The sequence below is a fragment of the Drosophila kikkawai genome, chromosome 2R (genome assembly GCF_030179895.1).
Source record: "Drosophila kikkawai strain 14028-0561.14 chromosome 2R, DkikHiC1v2, whole genome shotgun sequence".
NCBI classification, from domain to species: Eukaryota; Metazoa; Arthropoda; class Insecta; order Diptera; family Drosophilidae; genus Drosophila; species Drosophila kikkawai.
In genome coordinates, this window is record NC_091729.1 from 13128336 (window position 1) to 13149380 (window position 21045).

The following is a 21045-nucleotide window of genomic DNA, read 5'->3' on the forward strand; positions in this document are numbered from 1 at the left end:
TTCTACTAATACTATTAATAATTTTTTATAATTATTAGTTCATTAATATTAAAATTAATTTTCTCTGTACCCAGTTACTCCCCAATTGAAGAATTAAAGGGTGGAGAATGGGGTGTTGGTCGCTCTTCCCACTTTTTTTTTTTTTAATTTTTTTGGTAGTGGGGTGGCCGGTGGGCTTTTGTCAACTCCGGTCTGCTCGCCGCACTGATTAACATTTGAATGGCAATCCAGGTACGAGCATTTAGAACATTGTGTGTCCATGGCTCTTTGTTGCTGTCTCCACATCTAATTAAATCCCCCTCGTTTCGGGCATTGTTGCCATGGAGTTGGCTTTCCCCCCGCCTGCCCTGCTCATGGTAATCGCAATGGCAATCGCGATGGATGGATGGTAAACTATATAGTAATGTTAATGGTAATCGTAATGGGCCAACCACCGATCCGACTGCAGACCCACGATGGAGTTGGGTTCTCGAATTCAGTTTGTCGCGCATTATTCTAACGATCGGTCGGGTTTGGTCCCCCAAAAAAAAAAATATCTTAAATAATCGCTTTAGTTCGATCTATTCTGGTTAATAATTTATTAAACGAAGATATCCTTCTGGTCTATAAACGGTATTTAAAAATGATTTGGGATGTTTAAAGAGTGTCCTTGTAATTTTTATGTGTTAACTTTTCCAGAAAGAGTTTATGAGAAGTTTCAGTGATCCTTTCGAAGGAGAAAAGTGCTGCAGGACTTTTAGAACAATTAAAAGTTGTTTAGTGATGAATAAATAAATTAAATCAAAGGATAACTAAGGACATTATATGAATTACAAATAATAATTAGTGCTTATAAAGTAAAGATGATCAAGGATATGTATTGAAATATTTATTGATCTAAAAATTAATTGAATATTATACACAGGATCATTTATTATCATTTATTCCTCATTGATATTTCTTTAAGGATTTTCATGATCCTTAATCCTTCTTAAAATATCAATACGATTCTCCTAAGAGGTAAAGATCCTTTGATTAATTTATATTTTGGATAATAAATATTTTAGATACATATGTATATGTACTTCCTTTATCCTCCAACTAAATTTCACCATTCTAGAAAGACTTTCATTATTAAAACGCCACACTTTCCACCAAGTACAGCTACCACCTCTCGCTGAGGTCAATAGCTAACACTTTTCCAAAAAAATACAAAAAAAAACTCTGTTCTGGCTTTTGTGCTGTGCGGAGAGCATAAAGACCTGAGTGGACAATAAGCCGGAAGCGACATCCGGAGTTGCGGATCGATATGAGTCGCATAGCGACACGTAGCTCGGCTAGATTTTAGTTTAATGATCCAAATTCACGTTACGCATTGTGCACATTATGGCGGCAGAAAGGCTGAAAAATATAGTTAACTATTCATGTGATTTTCCCCCGAAAGGGGGTAAAATTCTACCTATATTGAGGTCGCATATTTCATGTCATTTTGTCAGCCAATGAACTAATTAGATCATGTCGGATAAACCGACTAACCACCACGAATTCTAAACTCTAATTCCAGCTAAAAGTCACGCACTTACAGGGAAAAGCCACCAGGTTGTGGCTAATAATGCCGCGATCAAGCTAGGAATAACCCAAACAAAGTTCTCTATATATAATAAAGCTTTAGAGAATCGATCAAAATGAGATCTAAAAGAGGTTTACATGTGCTACTGACGGCCCTAGTGGTCGGTCTTTGTCTCAACGAAATTCAGGGTAAGTTTTGGGGAGTTATTGAAGGGTGTTTTAATATTTAAATTTAAATGTATATGTACTTTAAAAAATATTATTAAAATGTACTGGGGTATTTTCTAATAAAATACTAACTAATTCATTTATAAAACAGTAATAATTAATGTATACAAAGCAAAAAGCTACGGATAAGCATGACTTTCAGCTATTGAAAACCTGGAAAACATCATTATGAATCGATTTAAAATCAATATTTATTTAAAACATCGAAAACCTTGATTCTTCGTCAGCTCTATAAAACAGAGATCCACATTCAAAGGGGTTTCTTTGAAGAATAAATACAAATAATAATTTCAAAGCTTTTAGCTTAATTTTTTCAATTTAAAAACCATGTCTACAGTTCTATAAAACATATATAAAATTAATTTTAAAAAGCTTGATCAACTTAATTGTTAATTATCTTTTGTGCTATATCATTTTCTTTAATATTTCCCCCTTCTTACAGGTCAAACCACCTGCAAAAACGGCCTCGGCCGTGTGCTCTACGAAAGATTGCCCAACCAGCAGCTCCAGGGCTACGATGACGATGTGGTGCGGGACACAGCGCCACCGTTTCGGGTTCTCGAAAAATGCCAGGACCTGTGCCTGCGCGATCGAACTGGCTCCAATAACCTGGTGCGCACCTGCACCAGCTTTGACTTCCAGCCAGGCAGCCGCATCACCTCTTTCGGAGGCAACTCCGAGTATGAGGAGTCGCTGTGCTACCTCACCTCAGAGCAGGCGGGGCCAGAGGGTATTGGAAGCCTGATGCTGGTGCCCAACAGTGTGCACTTCAATGAGATATGTTTGACTTGTAAGGGGAACCCAAAACTATCCATTAAAAAATCATAATAAATATCCCTTGATCCCCCACAGCCAGTAGACCTGAGAGGGAGTGTCCCAGCAGAAGATATGTGTTTGAAAGGCATCCCCGAAAGAAACTGAAGCTGCCCATTAGCGACATCAAGGAGATCACGGCTGCCAATCGTTCGGATTGCGAGGATAAGTGCTTGAATGAGTTCTCCTTTGTGTGCCGTTCGGCCAACTTTGACTCCACCATGAGATCTTGCACTTTGAGCAGATTCACACGACGCACTCACCCCGAGCTGATGGAGGATGATCCCAACTCTGATTACCTGGAGAACACCTGTCTAAATGGTAAGTGTTGGAAGACCACACCAAGTGCCATAATTTACCCTCCCTGGAACCATTGATTAGCCGAGCGGCGTTGTGATGGTCTGGCCGTGTTCGTCAAGGAGGAGAACAAACGCCTGGGTGGCCCCTTCGAGGTGGACATCTTCAACAACATGACGCTGGAGGAGTGCCAGACCATGTGCCTGCGAGCCGAGAAGTAAGTAAGATCTTGGAGCCTTAATAGCTCTATTTGGCTAATTGCACACACATTACAGATACTTTTGCCGCTCGGTGGAGTTCGACGACCAGAGCAAACAGTGCATCCTCTCCGAGGAGGACTCCATCTCGCAAAAGGATGACATTAGCATCAGCTCCAGTCCCACACACCATTTCTATGATCTTGTGTGCCTCGATAATCGTAAGTGGCTACTGTAAAGACTCCTCTTTCCGACTCTGTGTGAGCTGAGGAAAAGTCAACAGCGACAACAAGATTATATGTGATATTATGGTGTACCATATAGCCCATCACAACGGTTGACTCCGTTGCTGCTGGCAGCTAGTAGCAACTACTACCTCCTAGCACTTGCATTTCCACGTCTCTGTTTTATATGCTGTATTCCCGTTGCAGAACGAGCCAACGATTATCCCGATAACTCAGTCACCTCGCACCTCTTCTCGAGCGGCCGGCGGCCAGATACAGCATTCCAGCGGTACCGCAACTCCCGGCTAGGCGGCGAGTTCCATTCGGAGATCACGGGACGTTCACTGTCCGAGTGCCTGGACGAGTGTCTGCGGCAGACGAGCTTCCAGTGCAGGTGCGTTTTGCCGTTTTGCCGTTGCAATTACTTGTTTTGATACCCTAACGGGAGGTAGTTACTTTTTTGAGGGATATTTTGTTTGCTTAGGAAATATAAATAAATAATATAAAATATAAATAAGATTCAGATGTCCCGAACCTAGGAGGTCTTTACACTAGGGTTAATGGTAGTAGAAGCAATCGGAACTTTTAAAATGGTACTAAACCAAATTCCCTTCAACAAAGAAAATCTTACGCTAAAATAATTAAGATTGGATCCCTATATAAAGTCCTTTTTTGTTGTTATCAACAAATAACATACTATAATCTATTATCAATTGAATTATCATTAAAAAAAACTACAAAATAATCCTCTATATAAGATCAAAATATTTCCATAGTTCCTACTTAGGGTATTTCCTACTTCCTCTTCAAAAAGTCAACTCACCTTTCTTCTTGTTCTCCTACTGCCTCACTAACCCATCCATTCCAACTCCATCTCCACTCTGGATCTTCACTGGATCCTCTCTCTCTCCTCGCAAATTACAGGTCTGCCGTGTACAGCGATCGCTTTCGTACTTGTCGCCTGAGTCGGTACAATCAAAAGGACGGCATGCGCATTATATACGATGCTGATTATGATTACTACGAGAATCTAATGTGTAAGTGGTTAGAGGAGGTGCTAATGGCGGGCTAGTGGTAACCGTTCTTATGCGCTTCCCTCCATTCCAGTGAATGTGGTGGGCGGAGGCGCCGATGGCGACACCAGTGGCGGGCATGGGCACAGCGGCAGTGGCAGCGGCGGCGATGGCAAGCGACCCGGGGATCAGTCGGGCAGCAACTGGAGACAGCCTAATAAGCACGACGATCGTTACGGGTCAGGCGGATCAACAGTCGGCGGAGGCGGAGTTGGCTCACATGGCGGGACAGGTTCTGGTGGCTCCAGATTGCCGGTGGGCAGCGAGGGCGTGGACTATGGCAGGCCATACGATCGTTATCCAGACTATGCGGCCAATGACTATGGTAGATATAGTCGCTATAACTTATGGCCACTAAATATACATTTATGGCATTATTACCTAGCAGATCGGTATCCATATGGAGGCGGTGGCGGCAGCGACCGCGATAGGGATCGTTATCCCCCGGATCGTTATGGTTCCCGCTATCCCGATGGCATGGGACCCTATGGCAGACCCTATGATCGTTATCCAGATGATTATGGTGAGTTTTGAGTAGTTTTTTGTATCCTTAAAACCATTAATGTCACCAGGAACCTAAGTAAGATCACCGCCTTCTACTGACAACTAAAACCTTCTAACCCCCACTAACCCCATGTCAGATCGCTATCCTACGGCGGGTGGTGCCAATGGCGACAGGGATCGCGACCGGGAGCGGGATCGGGAGCGGTATCCAGGTCCTCTCACCGACAGAGATCGCTATCCAGGCGATAGGGACAGGGAACGCTATCCGGATCGCTATCCTCCAGATCGCTATGCGGACAGGTATGGCGATCGTCGGTATCCAGACCGCGATAGGGATCGAGATCGTGAGAGACTGCCCTACCGCCCACTGCCCTATCCTGGAATCAATGACAACAGCCTGCCCAGCGATCTGCCCCACACGCGACCCTATCCCACCGATGATGATGCTCCTTTCCGGCCCTATGGCTATGGCGGAGGTCGCTATGGCGAAAACAGATACGAAGGTCGCTATCCTCCGCCCAGATTTCCACCTGGTCGAGAACGAGATCCCGTTGGAGGCTATACGGGCCGAGATGCGCCAGATAGCATTTTTCCAGACAGACGCTATAGACCTTCATCCATGGATTCGCCGAGATATCCCTATTTACCGGATTCAAGGGGACCACCGGGCCGGTACGATGATATAGTGCACAGCGCCAGAAGGCCAGAACCGGATTCTGCTAAGCGCTATCCACCTGCTCCCATTGCGCCCACTGGTTCCGCCAGCAAGTATGCCTCCACGCCGAATCGGTTTCCGGTAGGTAGCGATCGGTATCCCATTGACATCTACAAGTACGGCAATCGACCGGGACCCAATGATCTTGGAGGCCGGCGACCTGGTAAGTACACCGGGACTAACCAACTACCAAAACCGTAACCCTTAATTCTAGGAGAGATCAGGAGCTAAGAGAATGAGATAATAACTTTACTTCCTTTAGGCCTTGAGCGTCCTCCGCCTCCCTTCTACGACTATGACTACGAGGAGCGTTATGGCGATAGGTATGGACCCTACGACAGGGAATACGATGGTCCTCCTGGACGCAGACCGCCAGTAGGTGGACCCTATGGACGCTATGACACTCCCTTCAATCGTCCCTATGGCGGCGGCAATGGCTTGGATGATCGTCCTCTTCCCCTGCCAGGACTAGGTCTCTCCCATCCCCCCACGCCGTATGGTGGCGGAGGAGGACATGTGGGTCTGGGCATTGGTGTAAACTCGGGACCACCGCGTCCTCCCATAACCCGTTGTGAGGAAAGTGACAATTTCAAGCAGATCGCCGCCAGGCACAAGATGCGCCGACACTTTGTGCGCCGATCTCTGATCGTTCCTAGCCTGATCCAGTGCGAGAGGGAGTGCATCGAAAGCCGGGACTTTGTCTGTCGCAGCTTCAACTACAGGTGGGTGACGGCGACGACAACGACAACAGAAGATCTCAGATTCAGATATTTTCTACACAAGCAACTACAAATTCGCATGGTAAATTTCAATTTGCAGAGACACGGCCGCCTCCAGCTACGAGGACAGAGATAGGGATCGGGATCGCGAGTCGCCCAACTGCGAGCTAAGCGACCGAGACTCGCGCGAGCTGGACATTCACGATCCGGGCTCCTTCGACGCCTCCAACTATGACTTTTATGAGCGCAGCATTGGACGCAGTGGCGATGGCGAGTGCATGGATGGTAGGTGGAGGTGCTCACATGTAGCCACACAATCTTAAGTGGTATGATCTCTCTCCACACAGTGACACAGACTTGCAATGAGGAGGGAATGGAGTTCACCATCCGCACACCGGAAGGCTTCTTGGGACGCATTTACACCTATGGCTTCTATGATCGCTGCTTCTTTCGGGGCAATGGCGGCACTGTCAATGTTTTGAGGATTAGCGGTCCTCAGGGTTATCCGGATTGTGGCACACAGAGGGTGAGTATCCTTGACTTGACTAGATCTGTAATTAATCGAGTTTTTCCTTAGTATGGCGACACCCTGACTAACATCGTGGTGGTCCAGTTCTCGGATAATGTACAAACGAGCAGGGATAAGCGCTACAACCTCACCTGCATCTTCAGGGGTCCAGGAGAGGCTGTGGTCAGCTCGGGTTACATAGGAGCAGGGTAAGATATCTCTGAAATCTTCCTTAGACATTCCCTTTATTAAAGGAATTATTCCCCCAGTTCTGGCAGCCCCATTCCTATTGAGTATCTGCCAGCAGAAAATACTTTAAGCTCCAAGGTTCGCCTTAGTATCCTGTACCAGGGCAGACCCACCACCACGATAGCTGTGGGTGATCCTCTCACTTTCCGTTTGGAAGCCCAAGATGGCTACAACCATGTGACCGACATTTTTGCCACCAATGTGGTGGCCCGAGATCCCTACTCCGGACGCAGTATCCAGCTGATAGATCGATTTGGCTGCCCAGTGGATCCCTTTGTGTTCCCAGAATTGGACAAGTTAAGGGATGGCGACACCCTGGAGGCCAGGTTTAATGCTTTCAAGATACCCGAATCCAATTTCCTGGTCTTTGAGGCCACAGTTCGCTCCTGTCGCGAAGGATGCCAGCCGGCTTATTGCCCTGGGCCAGCGGGTCGTCAGGAGCCATCTTTCGGACGCAGACGAAGATCGCTGAATGTAACTGAGGAATCCACAGAACCCGAGGCTCTCGCTTTAGAAGGAGGAGGCGTGAACCAACTGGAGGCCGATGAGGTTACAGTGGTCAATAGCACCACAGTGAGTGCTACCATGGGACAGGCTTCCCTGAATGAGACCCAAGTGGGAGAAAAGTCCAAGGAGGCCGAGGAACCAGAGCAAGTTCGTGAAATGATAGAGGTAAGTGCATGGGATAACCACAGGTTCATCCTCACAGGTTAATCCTCTGCCCATTAGGTGTTCGAAACTCGCGAGGAGATTGAGAAGGAGTCGTATCCCCGCAAGCTGGTGGCTCCCGTGGAAACGGTGTGCATGACTCCAGCGGAGTATCATGGCCTGATCACCGCCATTATCCTGCTAATGATCCTGCTATTCAGCATAACGCTAGTAGCGGGCCTGGGCTACAGGTAAGTGCAGGAAAATCCTCCATTAAAGGCGAAGAATCGTTGGCTAATTGGTGCTTCCCGTTGGATAGACGCTACTGGAAATCGATATCGAAGAACCGTTTGGTGGACCGCCACTCGCCGATCCATTCGCTGGGCCACTCCCATTCCTCCATACGCACCCATGAGCGCTTCACGGAGATCGGACACATGCCCAACCTGTCTGGCAGCGGAGGAGGAGGAGGAGGAAGTGCCAGCGGCGGAACTGGAGGCGGAGCCAATCAGAGCGCATCGAATCGGGCCTCGAACGCTTTTCGCACCAACATGTCCATGTTCGGCGGCTCATTACACAAGACGTTTGCCACGGGGTGAGGGGAGCACTGTCCATGTCCCAGTCACTCGACCGGTCCACTTACGAGGTGTTTAATGTCTTTACAGCAACTTGGCGCGCATGTGCCAGCTGCCAGTGATAAATCCCATGCGCAGCGCCGCCCATGGCCACCAGTTCGAGGATCCCAGCGAGCCCATCTATACGGATCCCTCGCTCTTTGAGCGTTCCAGGCAAGTTCTCGGTTACATATATCCGATTTGGTATTTTATTCCAATTTGTCGCCACTAACTAACTCTACAAGGGTCGGCAGATGCAGAGACCCACTTTGTTGCAAAGTCCATCCGCTCCGCCAGCTACGCGGCATTGAACGCCACACATATCTCCCTGCTGCTGGCACAGACCTTGGTACGTGGGCAACTCGCCGATGCCTGGAAACCAGTAGTTAGTTAGATAGTTAGTTAGTTAGCGGAAACTTTAACCAAATCAGCAGCAGACTTGCCTGCTGCCTGGGCAGCTTCCAGAAGAACCCAGGAGAATAGCAAAATACACAGACAGAGGCGCAGGGGTACCATGTTGATGTGTTTAGAGATTGATTCGAACTGAAAAAGTCAAGAGCTTGACATGGGCGATAAACCGTGGCAGTATCAGGCTAGGGAATCTCTCTCTGAGCTAGCTGCTCTCTTTCTATTCAAAATATATTCCTAATACTCTGATTATTTTTTTATATTTTACTCTCTCTTGAAATATATTCCTTAAATTTTGTATATATTTTTATATTTTACTAATTAAATCTTTTTGTATTTTTTACCCTCCACAGATCACTGCGTAGCCTGACCATGGTGGCCGAGTCCGAGGATAATCAGGAGGTCTGATGCTGCATGCGCCTCTTGTGATTAGTTGTAAATAAGCTAAAGGTTCTAAAAACAAAGCTCTCCACTTATCAAAAAACAAAAACTCAATCAATATCTTTATACGCTAGCTGAATGCGTGGGAGGCTCTTTATATAAACAGAGCTCCATTCCAAGTAGCCTAAGACTTGCACCACAGAGCAATATCCAAATATTTAACATAGTCTTTGTAAGCCTTAACAAAACAGAAGGAAACCCCATTAATTATTCTCTATAACAGCTAAGATATGAAATGCAATAAAGCCTAAACTTATCCATATCACTGAGGAAGCCTTTCCTTCTTTGCCGAGAGAGAGAAATGCAAACGAGGCCATTAATCAGCAGCCAAGTGGAGCCTGGGCGGGTTAACGAGTGAGGCCAAGTTGCAAGTTCCAATTGCCAGTTGCAGTTGCACTTACAGTGGCAGTTTCCGTTGGCATACACAGTAGCCCGAGGTGGCTTAGTGGCCAGCACATTTGCCCAGCAGGATCGGTTCAGAGGCCAGCACATAAATCAAGCTCTCCAGCTTTGTGGGTCACCAAACCAATATTTAAAAAGGCATTAGGAACTCCTATACCATCCAGGGAACACTCCAAGCCTCCTCTTTACCAGTTACAGTTACAGTTTAAGAACCACTTTGTTTCGAATAAATTAACACCTTTATTTTTAAAACCTATAAATGTATATTTAAACTAATGCATATACGGAATCCAGGCCAGCGCCTGGCTTGCTGGTAGTTGACTAGCACAAATAGAAAGGGCTCCACATGCCTTCTTGGTGGGAAAGGGGAACAGCTAACTCAAGTTCTAGGTCCTAAATTACAATATTTACAATTATACCCTACCGCTAGCTAGCTTTTATTAATCATCGAAGAAGAGTATTTCTAGAATTCGCTTCTGGGCACTCTTCTTGCGCTCCTTGTTCATCTTGAGCAGCTCGCTGGTGACCAGCTCGCCCAGCAAGTGCTCCGATAATCGCTGCACGCCCTGCTGACTGGGCGGTGTTTGGAATTTCCCAAAGTTGGAAGGATGTGAGCCACTGGCCTGGTGTGGAAACTGCTGGTACAGCTGGAAGAGGAAGTCCGTGTTTGAGGGAAACATGTTCTGGTGCTGCTGATGCTGCTGTTGTTGCTGCTGCTGCTGCTGCTGGTTATTGCTTCCACTGTTATTGTTGCCATTGTTATTCCCTCGCTGCATGCCCATGGAATTGTTGTAGTGGCTCTCGTGCATCATCACCTGAGGCTCCATTAGATCATGGCTATTGTCATCCGAATCGTCATCGGAGTCGTTGCCAAAGTGCCCGGCACTTCCTCCGCCATTGCTGGCCATCTGATTGTGGCCATTGATCTGCACCCGAGGCTTCTTCATATGGAAATTACCGGACGTCGAGGACGAGTCAAGATCATCGCTGGCCTTGGGGTTGTAGACATGCGACTGCTGTTGATGTTGCTGCTGCTGCTGCTGCATCTGTTGCATGTTGGAACTGGTGCTGATGGAACTGCCTGCGGCACTGGAAGAGGAATGTACCACCGGAAGCTGCTGGCCACCCGTTGCCGGTGATTGCTGTGATTGCTGCTGTTGCTGTTGCTGAGGGTGAAGGCTGCCTGCGCTGATCACCTGCAGCGGCGATGAAAGCGGTGACTTCATCGAGGAAGAAGTGGAGGTGAGGCTGCCTGCACTGTTCTGAACGCCCGAGACACCCACGGAGCTGCTGTCCTTGTACTGCTCCTGGTAGCCCTGCGAGGAATCCGCCATAACCGCCGCCACGGCAGCCGCCTGCTGTTGCATTTGTGTTTGTGAGATTTGCTGGAGTTGCTGCGAGGCGACGGCCGCAGCAAAGTCCCTGAAGACCTGATCCGCCTCGATCTTGACTTGCCCGTTGACGGTCTCCAGCGCCGAGGCTGCTGCCGTACTCAAGGCACTCATGGAATGATGCTGCTGCTGCTGATCGGGCTGGTGGTAGTGATGGCCCTGACTCGAGCCGCCGCCGCCAAACTGAGACACGTTCTTCATGCCATTGGAGCTGTTGGATTTGTCCAGTGCCTGATAATCGTTATAACTGGAGCTGTTGGCCGACTGTGGCGACGTGAGGAAGTTCGGCACATGGCGGTAGGACTTGCGGGGCTGGATGTGCTGGTCCAGGAACTTCATCTTCTCCAGGTACGGGCGCGACAGGTGTTCGTAGACCGGCGGATCGCCCTGCTTCCGCTGGGAGACGTAGCGTTCTCGCAGATATTTCCACCGCTTCTTGCACGTGTCCACTGCAGGGAACAGAAATTAATCCAATTATATATCCAGTGTCTTGGCTAAAGAAGCGTTGTCTTCTGGGGCGCTCCGCTTACCATCCGTGCGCAGCTTCATGGCAATCAGCTGCCAGGCCTCGTCCTTCGTCTCGTACTTGCCGCCATTGGTGCTGCCGTTCAGGTAATACTTCTGCCGGTTGTAAATTACTCCATGCTGGGCTACCTCGTCAATTAATTGCTCGTCCATCATTTTCGTTTAATTCGCGTTTTTAGTTTTGCCTAGAGATGGGATATATGTATCAAAATATCTCTATCGATAGTTTTATAAAAATATTTATATTCGATTGTTCGGTAACGACTTTTCTGCAGGGAGGCAAATTAAAAACAAAATAAAACAGTTTCTTGAATCTCCAATTTATTCAATTATTTTGTATTAGAAAAGTTCTAAATTTACGTATTTCCAAAAATCAAGCATTCGACTTTATTCACTTTCAAATATTTGCACCAATCGATTAATTCTATCGACTTCTGCTCACCCCTAGTACTTCGCACTGGTTTCACATCCAAAAATTGAATTGCCGTTGAAAGAACCTTGATTTCATTCGCGCCTTATAAATCAAATAGAAATGTTTAAATTGGTCCGCCAGCTCCTGCCGCAGCAGCGGATCCTTGCCAACTCCGTGCGCCTGCCCCGGCTCATCTCCACCAGCGACGAGGTCAACTCGGAGCCCATTATCAAGTCGATGGACACGATTGGCGGCCTGCCCACAGAACTGGTCAACGAACAGAAGCTGAAGAAGACTAGCAGGTACACTTATCTACCGGTTTTTGCCGCACTTGACCTTTGCCTCTTTTGTTTTGTTTACGTTTGGACCGGTATGCGCATTAAGCGAATGCCTGATTTGGGCGTGATTTCTGGCCAGGAATCTCTTCAGACTTTGGGGTTTCTTGCTACTCGCGGGAGGGGGGAGAAAGTTTGTACCTACTTATGCAGTCACGTAGGCCAGGCAGCAATGTGTTTGTGCTTGTGTGTGTGTGCGTTAATAGTTCTGCATTCTATTGTCTTGGCTTTGTTCTGTTTGTTTTTCTCCACACAGAACCTTATCGACGCTCCAAAATCACTCCGTTCCCATTGCGGCCCGCGTCACGGTGTCGAAAGATGAAAGCCGCGACTTTATGGCCGTGTTCCCAGGTTAGCTAGCTGGCGTTTCGATTTGTTTATGCCAATTATCATGCTAATACTAATGCCGATTCCGTTGCTTTGTTTGCAGATCTTGTGCGTGACATCACCACCGTGACGAAGACGTACAACTGCAACGATGCGGCCAAATGGTTTGCCCAGGTCCTGCAATACAATGTGCCCAGGGGCAAGAAGAACCGTGGCATCCTTACCGTCTTGACCTACAAGAATCTGGTGCCGGCCCAGGATCTCACGCCGGAGAACATCAAGCTGGCCCAGTATCTGGGCTGGTGCGTGGAAATGGTGAGCATTTCTTAGGCCAAAGGGTGCTTCTTACGCTACTTACTCCCTTGCTTTTTACAGCTTCAGAGCTTCTTCATCATCTCGGACGATGTGATGGACAACAGCACCACCAGACGTGGGCAGCCCTGCTGGCACAAGGTCGAAAACGTAGGCCTAACCGCCATTAATGACGCTTTGATGATCGAGAATGCCATGTATGCCATACTGAAGATGCACTTCAGCCACTTGGATTGCTATGTGGCGCTGATGGAACTCTTCCACGAAATCACCTACATCACCACCTGCGGCCAGTCGCTGGATCAGCTTAACTCGAACCGAAGTGTCTCGGATTTCACCATGGAGAACTACAAGGCTATTGTTGAAAACAAAACTGCCTACTATTCCTTCTACCTGCCCTTCGCCATTGCTTTACACTTGGCTGGGTAAGTTTTAATAGTTTTATTCCCCTCCTATCGCTTATATCTTGCTCTATTGTTTAGCTACAAAGACGCCGAGGCCTTCAGACAGTCCAAGACCATTCTTCTGGAAATGGGCAACTTCTTCCAGGTACAGGACGACTTTCTTGATTGTTTTGGCAATCCGGAAGTGACGGGCAAGATTGGAACCGACATTCAGGACAACAAGTGCTCTTGGCTAGCGGTGGTGGCCATGCAACGAGCCAATGCCGAGCAGAAACAGATCATGATTGATTGCTATGGCAAAGAGGGTAATGTAACCTGTAGCAATTGAATTGTAAATTTGTAAACTAACTGAATTCTTTTAATTACAGATCCCGCCAAGGTAGACCGAGTCAAGGAGCTGTACAAGGAGCTCGGACTGCCTTCGACCTATGCCACCTTTGAGGAGGAATCCTACAACATGATCAAAACTCACATACAACAAACCTCTCGCGGGGTGCCGCATCAGACCTTCCTGCAAATTCTCAACAAAATCTACCAACGTGACTCCTAAATTAATCGTTTTTTTTTTATAAATTATATTGTAGTTTTTAGCATTTACATGGATGAACTGTTAGCATGGGCTCAGCAATTACAACCGAAATGGAATTTTAACTATACATACATAACCTTGTTCTTGGCTTTAGTCATCTGTGAAATCGAAGGGAGCAAAGGCCTTACGAAAGTCCTCTACATAAGCCACTTCCTCGTCTCTTTCTAGAAGGCACTCCTTCCAGTTGACCTTCTCGTCGCAGTTTAGCAGATTCTCCGAGCAGAAAACGTCCCTGGAAAGAGCTTAAATTAGCTAAATTCGAGCAGTAAGTTGAGTTTGCAATTTCACCTGGCAAAATGAATGGGAAAATGTTTCATCTGGCGCGTTATAAGCGTGCTGTCGTCTGGCAGCTCAGCTAGAAAATATGGCCCCATTTCTGGCAGCATTTTCACGGAATCCAAGGCCGGCAATGTCTCAAATTCCAGATTAAATTCCTCCGCCTTGTCCTCGAAACTATGCTTTATCTTCCACGCATAACCCTCCTCGAAGGCCAGGACATTGATCTGCAGGTGAACGGACTTGTAATGCCGCTCCGTGAAGCACACAACCTGACCGAGGGACTTGAAGAACTTGCGCAGAGCAGCCTTGAACTTGTCCAGTTCCTGCCAATCTTCGGGACTAAGCTGGGCAGCGCAGGGCACATGTTTGGTGGATAGAATCATGACGTGATTTTTATTTATGGGTCCCTTGGCCAAAGCCAAATAGAAGTGCTCGCCCACGGTGATAATGAGGTGCTTCTCCACATCGGGCGAGGACAAGCAGAACCAGCACTTTTCTGTAATAAAGGGAAATAATTATGCAAGCTGTTAAGGAACTTTTATTCCCTACAAACCCTGATCAATTTGCGGTATCCTCGGGCGTTTATCTCTCCTGTTGTTTTCACCGCCCTGCCGCTTGCGATTGCCACCTTCCATGTCGTAAAAGTACTGACGATTTTCCGACTGTTAAATAATATTCATTAAAAACTATTCGATGAGGTTTACGGGAGATCCTAAAAGTACCCACCGAATCATTCTTGCTGACAGCTCCTCCTAGGTCTAGGCCTATAAAAGGACAAGGTATTTCATTGGTGGTCTTTTGCACTAGGTCCAGCAATCGTGACTTATCCACTGGCTTCAGGCTGAGCGCGTAAATGTACTTGGCTTTATTGGCATTGCCCACATCCGCCAAGGATATGAAGCGCGTGCACAACTCGAACTGTGTGGTCTCATCCTTGGGCATTCGGAAGGGAGCACACTCGTAGTGGGTGCCATTGATGGCGCAGAAATGATAACGCGGCTTGATCTCACGGCAAAGAAAGGAAACCAGCTTGGATGCATTGGCCTGTAATTGAGTCGTTGAATTAAATATTCATTATAGTTAAAATTAGAAACATACATTCTCCTGCTCCTGCATGCCATATGGCCACTGCGAGGTGAGCAGCACATCCACTCCCCTGTACTCCGTGGAGCAGTTCTTGGACACCAGGCAGGAGTTACGCACAGCCAGGACATCGGCTTTCGTGAACTCGAATTCAGAGCCTGAGGATTCTGTAGCGCCAGCAGCTTCAAAACCACTTAGATAGGCTATTTTCACGCCGCTGCTGAGCGTGTAGACTCCACGCCGGCCCAGATATGTGAGATTTGTGCAGATTTCACCATCCGCCAGATCAGCAAAGTATTTGGTGTGCTCCTTCTTATTAGGACCAAGGACATAGGTGGGCACGGTGACTGAAGATATAAAGAGCTTGTTAAGAGCCACATAAAACCATTAATATATGTACTTACTGTGCTTGAATCCATTTTTGTAAGCAATCAGTTCCTCGTTTTGCTTGTCGTCGCCAAAGAAGTCTCCGACACAACACAGGATTTCAAAGGGTCCTGCCTTTTTGTTGACCTGCTCCACGCGCTGGAACAGTTGCTTGAAGCGACCCCGCACATCGCCCACAACTAAGCTGGGAGGAAATGGTAGAATTATTAACTTTAAAACACATTTTTAACTCCTGTTTGTTACTTACATTTTGGTGCCCGCGTCCATGTTATCGATAAATGGTTAATCGATTCTTTTCCTACCATGCTCATCGCGGTTGGTGCTGCCAACTGATTACAGCTTATGGCGGCGGAATTCAAATTTACAACTAAATAAGATTTAATTTGATTGGTTTTTCCCTATTTTAATTTATTTATTCAACATGTAACCATGCTCTTTAAACATAACTATCACAGTTACCACTCGTTTTGGACACCATGACACACTTTTAACTGGATTTGCCCAGCTCTTTAGAATTTTTTTTCGGCAATTGCTGGTTAATTGAGCGTTCAACGTTCTATGATTATATAATCCATAAACTATAACCTTAGTGCAATGTCAATGGCCCAAAATATGGAATTATTTATGACATTGGCCCCAAAGCAAGCGACAGCCAGCCGATTGCAACAATGAACTTTTGCTGGGCCTTTCTGGTCATGCGTGGCTGGCACTATTAAGTGGCCATTACTCTTCGCGATCCATTAGATGTGGGGCTGTGTGTCCGGCGCTGGATATAAAATGGGCCCTGCCAGTTCACATCCATATCAGTCATCTCTCAGTTGGTCAACCGCAGTAATGTCGCCCATTCAGACACTCTTGATCTCCGTTTGCTTGGGATTTGTGACCCAAATATCGGGTCAAACAGCCATCGATTGCCAAAGGCCACCGCAACTTGTGGTAAGAAACTTAATGGGAATTCTTTGGCACTTCAGAAGATTCCTAACTTGGTTATCTCAACCTTTAGGATCCAGCTCTTTGTTGCAAGGACGGCGGTCGTGACCAGTTGGTGGACCAGTGCGCCCAACGGATTTTGGGAGCAGCCAAGACAACCGGCGGACCGCCTTCTATAGACTCTGCTGCTGTGAGTATTAATAGTTAGACTTGTCGAGAATCCTACTGATATGTTTTTTTAACCATTTCAGTGCCTGGCCGAGTGCATACTCAAATCTTCCAAGTACCTCGAGGATCCTCAGAAGCTCAACTTAAACAACATACGCAGCGATCTCTCTGCCAAGTTCTCCAACGACAGCGTTTATGTGGAGGCCATGACCATGGCTTTTTCCAAGTGTGAGCCCCAATCTCAACGTAGATTGGCAATGATTCTGCAGCAGCAGCAGCAGCAACAGCAGCAGGCTCAGCAGCAGAATCAGCAAGCGTCGCAGCAACGCTGCAGTCCCTTCTCCGCCATAGTTCTGGGCTGCACCTACATGGAGTATTTTAAGAATTGTCCAGAGCACCGTTGGACACAGAATGCCCAGTGTGCGCTAGCCAAAGCATATGTAACGCAGTGCGGCTTGGGGGCTTAATTGTAAATATATAAAACGTAGGAAATAAATTTTTAAATTTGAATTATAACCTAGTGTGACCAGCTGCTTACGCTGAAGAAAATCCTCCCCGACTGCGCTAGCTAGCCGGTATTTTCGCCACAGCCTCGACTCCCAGACGAAACATTTTCATCTTCCAATCGCAGCCTCTCTGAAGTGTTTTTTGCATTTTACTGAGATAAACTCGGAATCGGGCCGTGAAAAGTCTTGCCTAGTTGCTGCCCAAGTGCTTCCTAAAAGACATTCTATTATAATCAAAATGGTTGACCTCACCGACGCCGGTTCGCCCTTCCAGCAGTCCATTCCGAATCTCGCCTTCTATGTGCCGGCTGTTGTTGTTTTCACTTTGGCAGGTGAGTTTTGGTCAAGTCAGCCTCCTCCCCCTTTGATTGTTACCCCCTCCCAGCAGTCACGTTACTCCCCTCCCCGTTTTTTTAATGCATGTAATAACCTGGCCGAGATCCCGACCGCGAATTGGGTCAAAAGACTTTCACCAAGCGAGCAACTAGAACGTTAACCCTTATGCTGGTGCCTGTGCTTTGGCCCCAGCTGTTGGATGTCTTCGTTTGTGTTTGGTTTTACCTTTTATCTGTTTTGATTTGGTTTTGATTTGGATTGTCTTACGTGTTCTTTCTGCCCATCATATCACTCTAGTTTTATTTTGGTTTTTTGCGTACGTAGTCAAAAGTTTGTGGGTTTCAAGAGCGATAAGAGGGGCGTCTGATAAGAGACCGGCCACCATTCACTTGTGCAAGTGGTACAGTCAAACCTCTGAGGAAAACATAAATCTATGTTGTATAGAACAGTGGGTACAGTGGCAATAAGGTGTAAGGAGAGAAAAATAAGTATCATATTTTGTCAGATTCTGAACTGTTAAGATAGATTTCTATTTAGTTAAGCTCCGATTTTCACTTATGGTGGATAATCCTGGTATAGGTTTTGACTAGTAAGCAAGACTTTATGATTTAAAACTGACTTACCACTTAGAAAACCATATTTTAGAGTTTAAACTATATGCCTCTTTTGGTGGGTACCTTTACAGGCAGTTTCTATATAAGCCAAGTCCGGCATTGATAAGCACATGGCTCTCCCTTATCGTAGCACACCCAATACAAGTACCTATACCTATACTCCGCTCTCCACCATGCCAACTTCTTTGGACTCCCTTCTACCTTTGGAAATATATGCTGACGAAGGCAGGTCCGGGGCAAATCGAAAAGCGCAGCGAAAACACGGCTACTAGTAGCGACCGGGCATATCTCAGAAATATAAATGAAATATAAGCAACTGATTACACACGAGTGTCAGTTTATTTTCGTATTGATTTTAATATGATTTTTAGAGAGTGCTCAGTCCTCCCGAGCAGCAGAAGGCCGGAGCACGTAAGCAACGGCAAGCGGCCAAAAAAAAAAAAAAATATAATTTAAATAATTACCGGGTCCGAGCAGCGCTCACTGGGGGCACCTCTCGATCTTTAAGTATTTAAACTCCCCCTTCGATTGTCTTAATCTCTGCATGCCGCGTGTCCAAAGATAATCAATGCCCAGTGTCAAAAAAATCTCGTATCTGTTTAGTTTTCGTTTTGCCACGTTGTTTGTTTTCTGTGATTTAGTTTTGCCCCCAGTAGCAGCATGCTGATCCCCGCTGAAACCAGCAACCAGAACCCAGAACCGTATACTATGTTTTCATCCCCAATTCAGACGCCAACCGCTAAAGGCGAGCCCACAGACAGACAGCCCCGTAAATTAAACTCCATCCCAGAAAGAGAGAGCAATTAGACCATGGCTGAGGATCCGATAAACCAGCAGGCATTCGCCGACGACGTGGCAGCGGCAGCTGCAGCCGGAGGACCGGCTGGCTTTGCCGGCGCCGAGCCCGGCCATCCGGACTTCAAGATGCCCAGTGCCGATGAGATCTGGAAGTTGGTCGAGAGCATGGAGGGTATTTCGGATGAGGAACGCGCCGAACTGCGCGATAGCATCTACAACCCGAAGCCACCATCGCCGGAGGACTTTATGCGCCAGTACGGACAACCTGGCCACAGTTCGCGGGAGTACATATTCTTCTTCGTGATGCTGGCCCTCATTCTGCTCGTCTTTGGTAAGCTGAACGAGAGCCCACGCCGTCGTCGTAAAGCCTTATCGGGTGCGATATCCGCACCCACTTGTGCAGAGCAGGGGCGGTGATAAGTGTGTCAGGGGGCCCTGCCAAAGCCCTCACACTCACAAATACACACGTTCGGGCTCCAGGATAGAATGTTTGCTTCGTTTATAGGCGTTCGATTTGCGATAAGATAACACACAGGGCAGCATAGGTAGAATCCATCACAGACATACCTATTACGAAGACCAGACAGTACTCGACAGGGATCCATGCCGGCGAGTAGTTGACACACACACCGAACCGAGAGATTTGTTGCCGCCGCCATGAGCCATCATGAAGTCGGCGTGGTTGAGCAGCTGAAAAAGTCCGTGGAGGAGATTGTGGCCAAAATGGGGCCCAGCAGCAAGTTTTCGCAGGATCTGATCAAAAGGATAGGCGATATGCAAAGCAAGCTGGAGTCCCTGGCCGACACGGACCGGCATCAGTTTCTGGCGGAGATGAAGGACAAGTTTGAGGCTACGATCGGTCGGATCGAGCAGCGCATAGCTCAGCATGCCCACATTGCTCAGACCTATTCCAGTTCAAAAGTGATGGCCGTGATCTTTCTCCTAGTCTCCATTTTCGGTCTCAGTTACCCTTCAGTGATTTCTGTGTGAACCCCTAGTTAATATGCCTCTTTCCAATCCCATTACAGCTCTCTTTGGCTACAAGCTGTACAAGTCCCTGACGGAGAAGGAGCTGAAGAAGCAGGAGAAGCTCAAGAGCAAGCAGCAGAAGAAGGCCAAGAAGTCCAACTGAGCGAGGAGGAGGAGGAGAATCCCTTCCAGCTGTTGTTAATCAATATAAACACCGACCCCCCTGTAAATGACTAAATTATGAGTTCAGTAAACGTAATGAAATAAACAGTGCCCCGTAATAATAATGATACTTGTAAATGTCATGCTAAATGTCGCACTAATTGCCATTAAGGTACATCGCCAGCGCCATCAGGAAATGCAAATCAGAAGGAAATCGGTGTCGTGACTTGTGAACTTGTTGCTGCTTATCTAGCTCCTTTGTGGCCTCCGTTGCCCCGGGAAACGGTCGGGTCGTTTTGTCGAAGCGCCTCCTGTCAGGCGGGGCTCTATTAATAGCCAGATTCAGTTTCTATTTACCCAGTTAAGCAGCAACACTCGAAGCAGAGAATTATAAAAAACACCCATCATCATGTCCTACTCCAGCCGTAAGTATAGATATGCTTTCAACTTTTCCCTTACTCTCCTCGGACCCCGCAGGATTCGGTTTCGACTTCCATCTGCCGGATGAGGGCTGGTGCTATCCCAGGAACGATATGCACTTCATCCGCAGCGCCGAGTGGGTGCCCGTGGAGAAGGCTGGCGTCGGTCGCTCCTTTGCCAATCCCAATGGCGTGATCTATCCAAGGGTCGTGGGCATGATTCCGCGCTATGGTGGCCATGTTCCTGGCAATAAGTTCCGCGTGGGCAACACCTGGGGCCGCTCCACCATAGACGCCAAGCGTCATCTGGCCCTCAATCACGATTGATTTGCCTCGGAATTCTTAGATGCCTCCCTCGGTCACTTATATAGCCAATCAAAATTGCTGTGTTACGCTTAGAGAAGCACCCAGAATAAAAAGTATAAAATGTGTTATGAAATAGTGTTGGTTTTTATTTTTAAGGAAATTTTTATTATAATTTGAATAAATAAATTGTTGTTCCAGGAATTAT

General features: G+C 47.1%; 8 protein-coding genes across 16 annotated transcripts; 5 read left to right on the top strand and 3 right to left on the bottom strand.

The window, feature by feature from the left end:
- Positions 1-1658: 1658 nt before the first annotated feature.
- nompA (no mechanoreceptor potential A) lies at positions 1659-9401 on the top strand. 6 transcript variants are annotated; one of them, XM_070284661.1, is made up of 19 exons: positions 1659-1737; positions 2219-2566; positions 2629-2910; positions 2971-3103; positions 3162-3304; positions 3515-3701; positions 4232-4344; positions 4415-4705; positions 4766-4903; positions 5022-5762; positions 5862-6321; positions 6419-6603; positions 6666-6844; positions 6896-7035; positions 7096-7747; positions 7805-7974; positions 8043-8318; positions 8389-8511; positions 9099-9401. In XM_070284661.1, exons 1-19 carry the CDS (start codon positions 1665-1667, stop codon positions 9151-9153), a joined length of 4689 nt encoding a protein of 1562 aa, XP_070140762.1. In that variant the 5' UTR covers positions 1659-1664; the 3' UTR covers positions 9154-9401. The 6 variants fall into 6 exon arrangements, with proteins under 6 accessions (XP_070140762.1, XP_070140764.1, XP_070140761.1 ...); XM_070284663.1 differs by having other exon boundaries at positions 4769-4903; XM_070284660.1 differs by lacking the exon at positions 9099-9401 and having other exon boundaries at positions 8389-8569.
- LOC108078422 (uncharacterized) lies at positions 8529-8876 on the bottom strand. Its single transcript, XM_017172287.3, has 2 exons — positions 8781-8876; positions 8529-8709 (listed from the first exon to the last, which is right to left on the bottom strand). Exons 1-2 carry the CDS (start codon positions 8851-8853, stop codon positions 8576-8578), a joined length of 207 nt encoding a protein of 68 aa, XP_017027776.2. The 5' UTR covers positions 8854-8876; the 3' UTR covers positions 8529-8575.
- A 427-nt stretch (positions 9402-9828) lies between the features above and the next one.
- LOC108078232 (uncharacterized) lies at positions 9829-11719 on the bottom strand. Its single transcript, XM_017171934.3, has 2 exons — positions 11510-11719; positions 9829-11428 (listed from the first exon to the last, which is right to left on the bottom strand). Exons 1-2 carry the CDS (start codon positions 11658-11660, stop codon positions 10029-10031), a joined length of 1551 nt encoding a protein of 516 aa, XP_017027423.1. The 5' UTR covers positions 11661-11719; the 3' UTR covers positions 9829-10028.
- Positions 11720-11948: 229 nt separating this feature from the next.
- On the top strand, positions 11949-13950 carry Fpps (Farnesyl pyrophosphate synthase). Its single transcript, XM_017171935.3, has 6 exons — positions 11949-12218; positions 12508-12602; positions 12682-12893; positions 12954-13315; positions 13373-13599; positions 13663-13950. Exons 1-6 carry the CDS (start codon positions 12037-12039, stop codon positions 13842-13844), a joined length of 1260 nt encoding a protein of 419 aa, XP_017027424.1. The 5' UTR covers positions 11949-12036; the 3' UTR covers positions 13845-13950.
- On the bottom strand, positions 13802-16296 carry LOC108078231 (CWF19-like protein 1 homolog). Its single transcript, XM_017171933.3, has 7 exons — positions 15880-16296; positions 15650-15816; positions 15261-15592; positions 14889-15206; positions 14716-14824; positions 14172-14658; positions 13802-14115 (listed from the first exon to the last, which is right to left on the bottom strand). Exons 1-7 carry the CDS (start codon positions 15897-15899, stop codon positions 13974-13976), a joined length of 1575 nt encoding a protein of 524 aa, XP_017027422.1. The 5' UTR covers positions 15900-16296; the 3' UTR covers positions 13802-13973.
- On the top strand, positions 16294-17240 carry Obp47b (Odorant-binding protein 47b). Its single transcript, XM_017171936.2, has 3 exons — positions 16294-16568; positions 16636-16752; positions 16814-17240. The coding sequence occupies exons 1-3, from the start codon at positions 16377-16379 to the stop codon at positions 17195-17197; spliced, it is 693 nt and encodes a 230-aa protein (XP_017027425.2). The 5' UTR covers positions 16294-16376; the 3' UTR covers positions 17198-17240.
- Positions 17241-17341: 101 nt separating this feature from the next.
- Positions 17342-20245, top strand: LOC108078235 (uncharacterized). 4 transcript variants are annotated; one of them, XM_017171939.3, is made up of 3 exons: positions 17342-17568; positions 18916-19315; positions 20013-20245. In XM_017171939.3, the coding sequence occupies exons 2-3, from the start codon at positions 18997-18999 to the stop codon at positions 20114-20116; spliced, it is 423 nt and encodes a 140-aa protein (XP_017027428.1). In that variant the 5' UTR covers positions 17342-17568; positions 18916-18996; the 3' UTR covers positions 20117-20245. The 4 variants fall into 4 exon arrangements, with proteins under 4 accessions (XP_017027428.1, XP_017027430.1, XP_017027427.1 ...); XM_017171938.2 differs by lacking the exon at positions 17342-17568 and adding an exon at positions 18447-18597; XM_017171941.3 differs by lacking the exon at positions 18916-19315 and having other exon boundaries at positions 17345-17568.
- A 140-nt stretch (positions 20246-20385) lies between these two features.
- LOC108078236 (ciliary microtubule inner protein 2B) lies at positions 20386-20973 on the top strand. Its single transcript, XM_017171942.2, has 2 exons — positions 20386-20540; positions 20593-20973. Exons 1-2 carry the CDS (start codon positions 20525-20527, stop codon positions 20859-20861), a joined length of 285 nt encoding a protein of 94 aa, XP_017027431.1. The 5' UTR covers positions 20386-20524; the 3' UTR covers positions 20862-20973.
- Positions 20974-21045: the final 72 nt, after the last annotated feature.

Coding starts and splice junctions, on each gene's coding strand:
- nompA (XM_070284660.1), top strand. CDS start 1,665: ATGAGATCTAAAAGAGGTTTACATGTGCTACTGACGGCCCTAGTGGTC. Junction 4,904..5,021: donor TCGTTATCCAGATGATTATG/GTGAGTTTTGAG, acceptor ACCCCATGTCAG/ATCGCTATCCTACGGCGGGT. Junction 6,604..6,665: donor CGATGGCGAGTGCATGGATG/GTAGGTGGAGGT, acceptor CTCTCCACACAG/TGACACAGACTTGCAATGAG.
- LOC108078422 (XM_017172287.3), bottom strand. CDS start 8,853: ATGGTACCCCTGCGCCTCTGTCTGTGTATTTTGCTATTCTCCTGGGTT. Junction 8,710..8,780: donor GGAAGCTGCCCAGGCAGCAG/GCAAGTCTGCTG, acceptor ACTGGTTTCCAG/GCATCGGCGAGTTGCCCACG.
- LOC108078232 (XM_017171934.3), bottom strand. CDS start 11,660: ATGATGGACGAGCAATTAATTGACGAGGTAGCCCAGCATGGAGTAATT. Junction 11,429..11,509: donor CATGAAGCTGCGCACGGATG/GTAAGCGGAGCG, acceptor TGTTCCCTGCAG/TGGACACGTGCAAGAAGCGG.
- Fpps (XM_017171935.3), top strand. CDS start 12,037: ATGTTTAAATTGGTCCGCCAGCTCCTGCCGCAGCAGCGGATCCTTGCC. Junction 13,316..13,372: donor ATTGCTTTACACTTGGCTGG/GTAAGTTTTAAT, acceptor TCTATTGTTTAG/CTACAAAGACGCCGAGGCCT. Junction 13,600..13,662: donor TGATTGCTATGGCAAAGAGG/GTAATGTAACCT, acceptor TTTTAATTACAG/ATCCCGCCAAGGTAGACCGA.
- LOC108078231 (XM_017171933.3), bottom strand. CDS start 15,899: ATGGACGCGGGCACCAAAAT. Junction 15,207..15,260: donor GCATGCAGGAGCAGGAGAAT/GTATGTTTCTAA, acceptor ACTCAATTACAG/GCCAATGCATCCAAGCTGGT. Junction 14,116..14,171: donor TTTCCCATTCATTTTGCCAG/GTGAAATTGCAA, acceptor AGCTCTTTCCAG/GGACGTTTTCTGCTCGGAGA.
- Obp47b (XM_017171936.2), top strand. CDS start 16,377: ATGTGGGGCTGTGTGTCCGGCGCTGGATATAAAATGGGCCCTGCCAGT. Junction 16,569..16,635: donor AAAGGCCACCGCAACTTGTG/GTAAGAAACTTA, acceptor CTCAACCTTTAG/GATCCAGCTCTTTGTTGCAA. Junction 16,753..16,813: donor CTTCTATAGACTCTGCTGCT/GTGAGTATTAAT, acceptor TAACCATTTCAG/TGCCTGGCCGAGTGCATACT.
- LOC108078235 (XM_017171939.3), top strand. CDS start 18,997: ATGGCTGAGGATCCGATAAACCAGCAGGCATTCGCCGACGACGTGGCA. Junction 19,316..20,012: donor CCTCATTCTGCTCGTCTTTG/GTAAGCTGAACG, acceptor ATCCCATTACAG/CTCTCTTTGGCTACAAGCTG.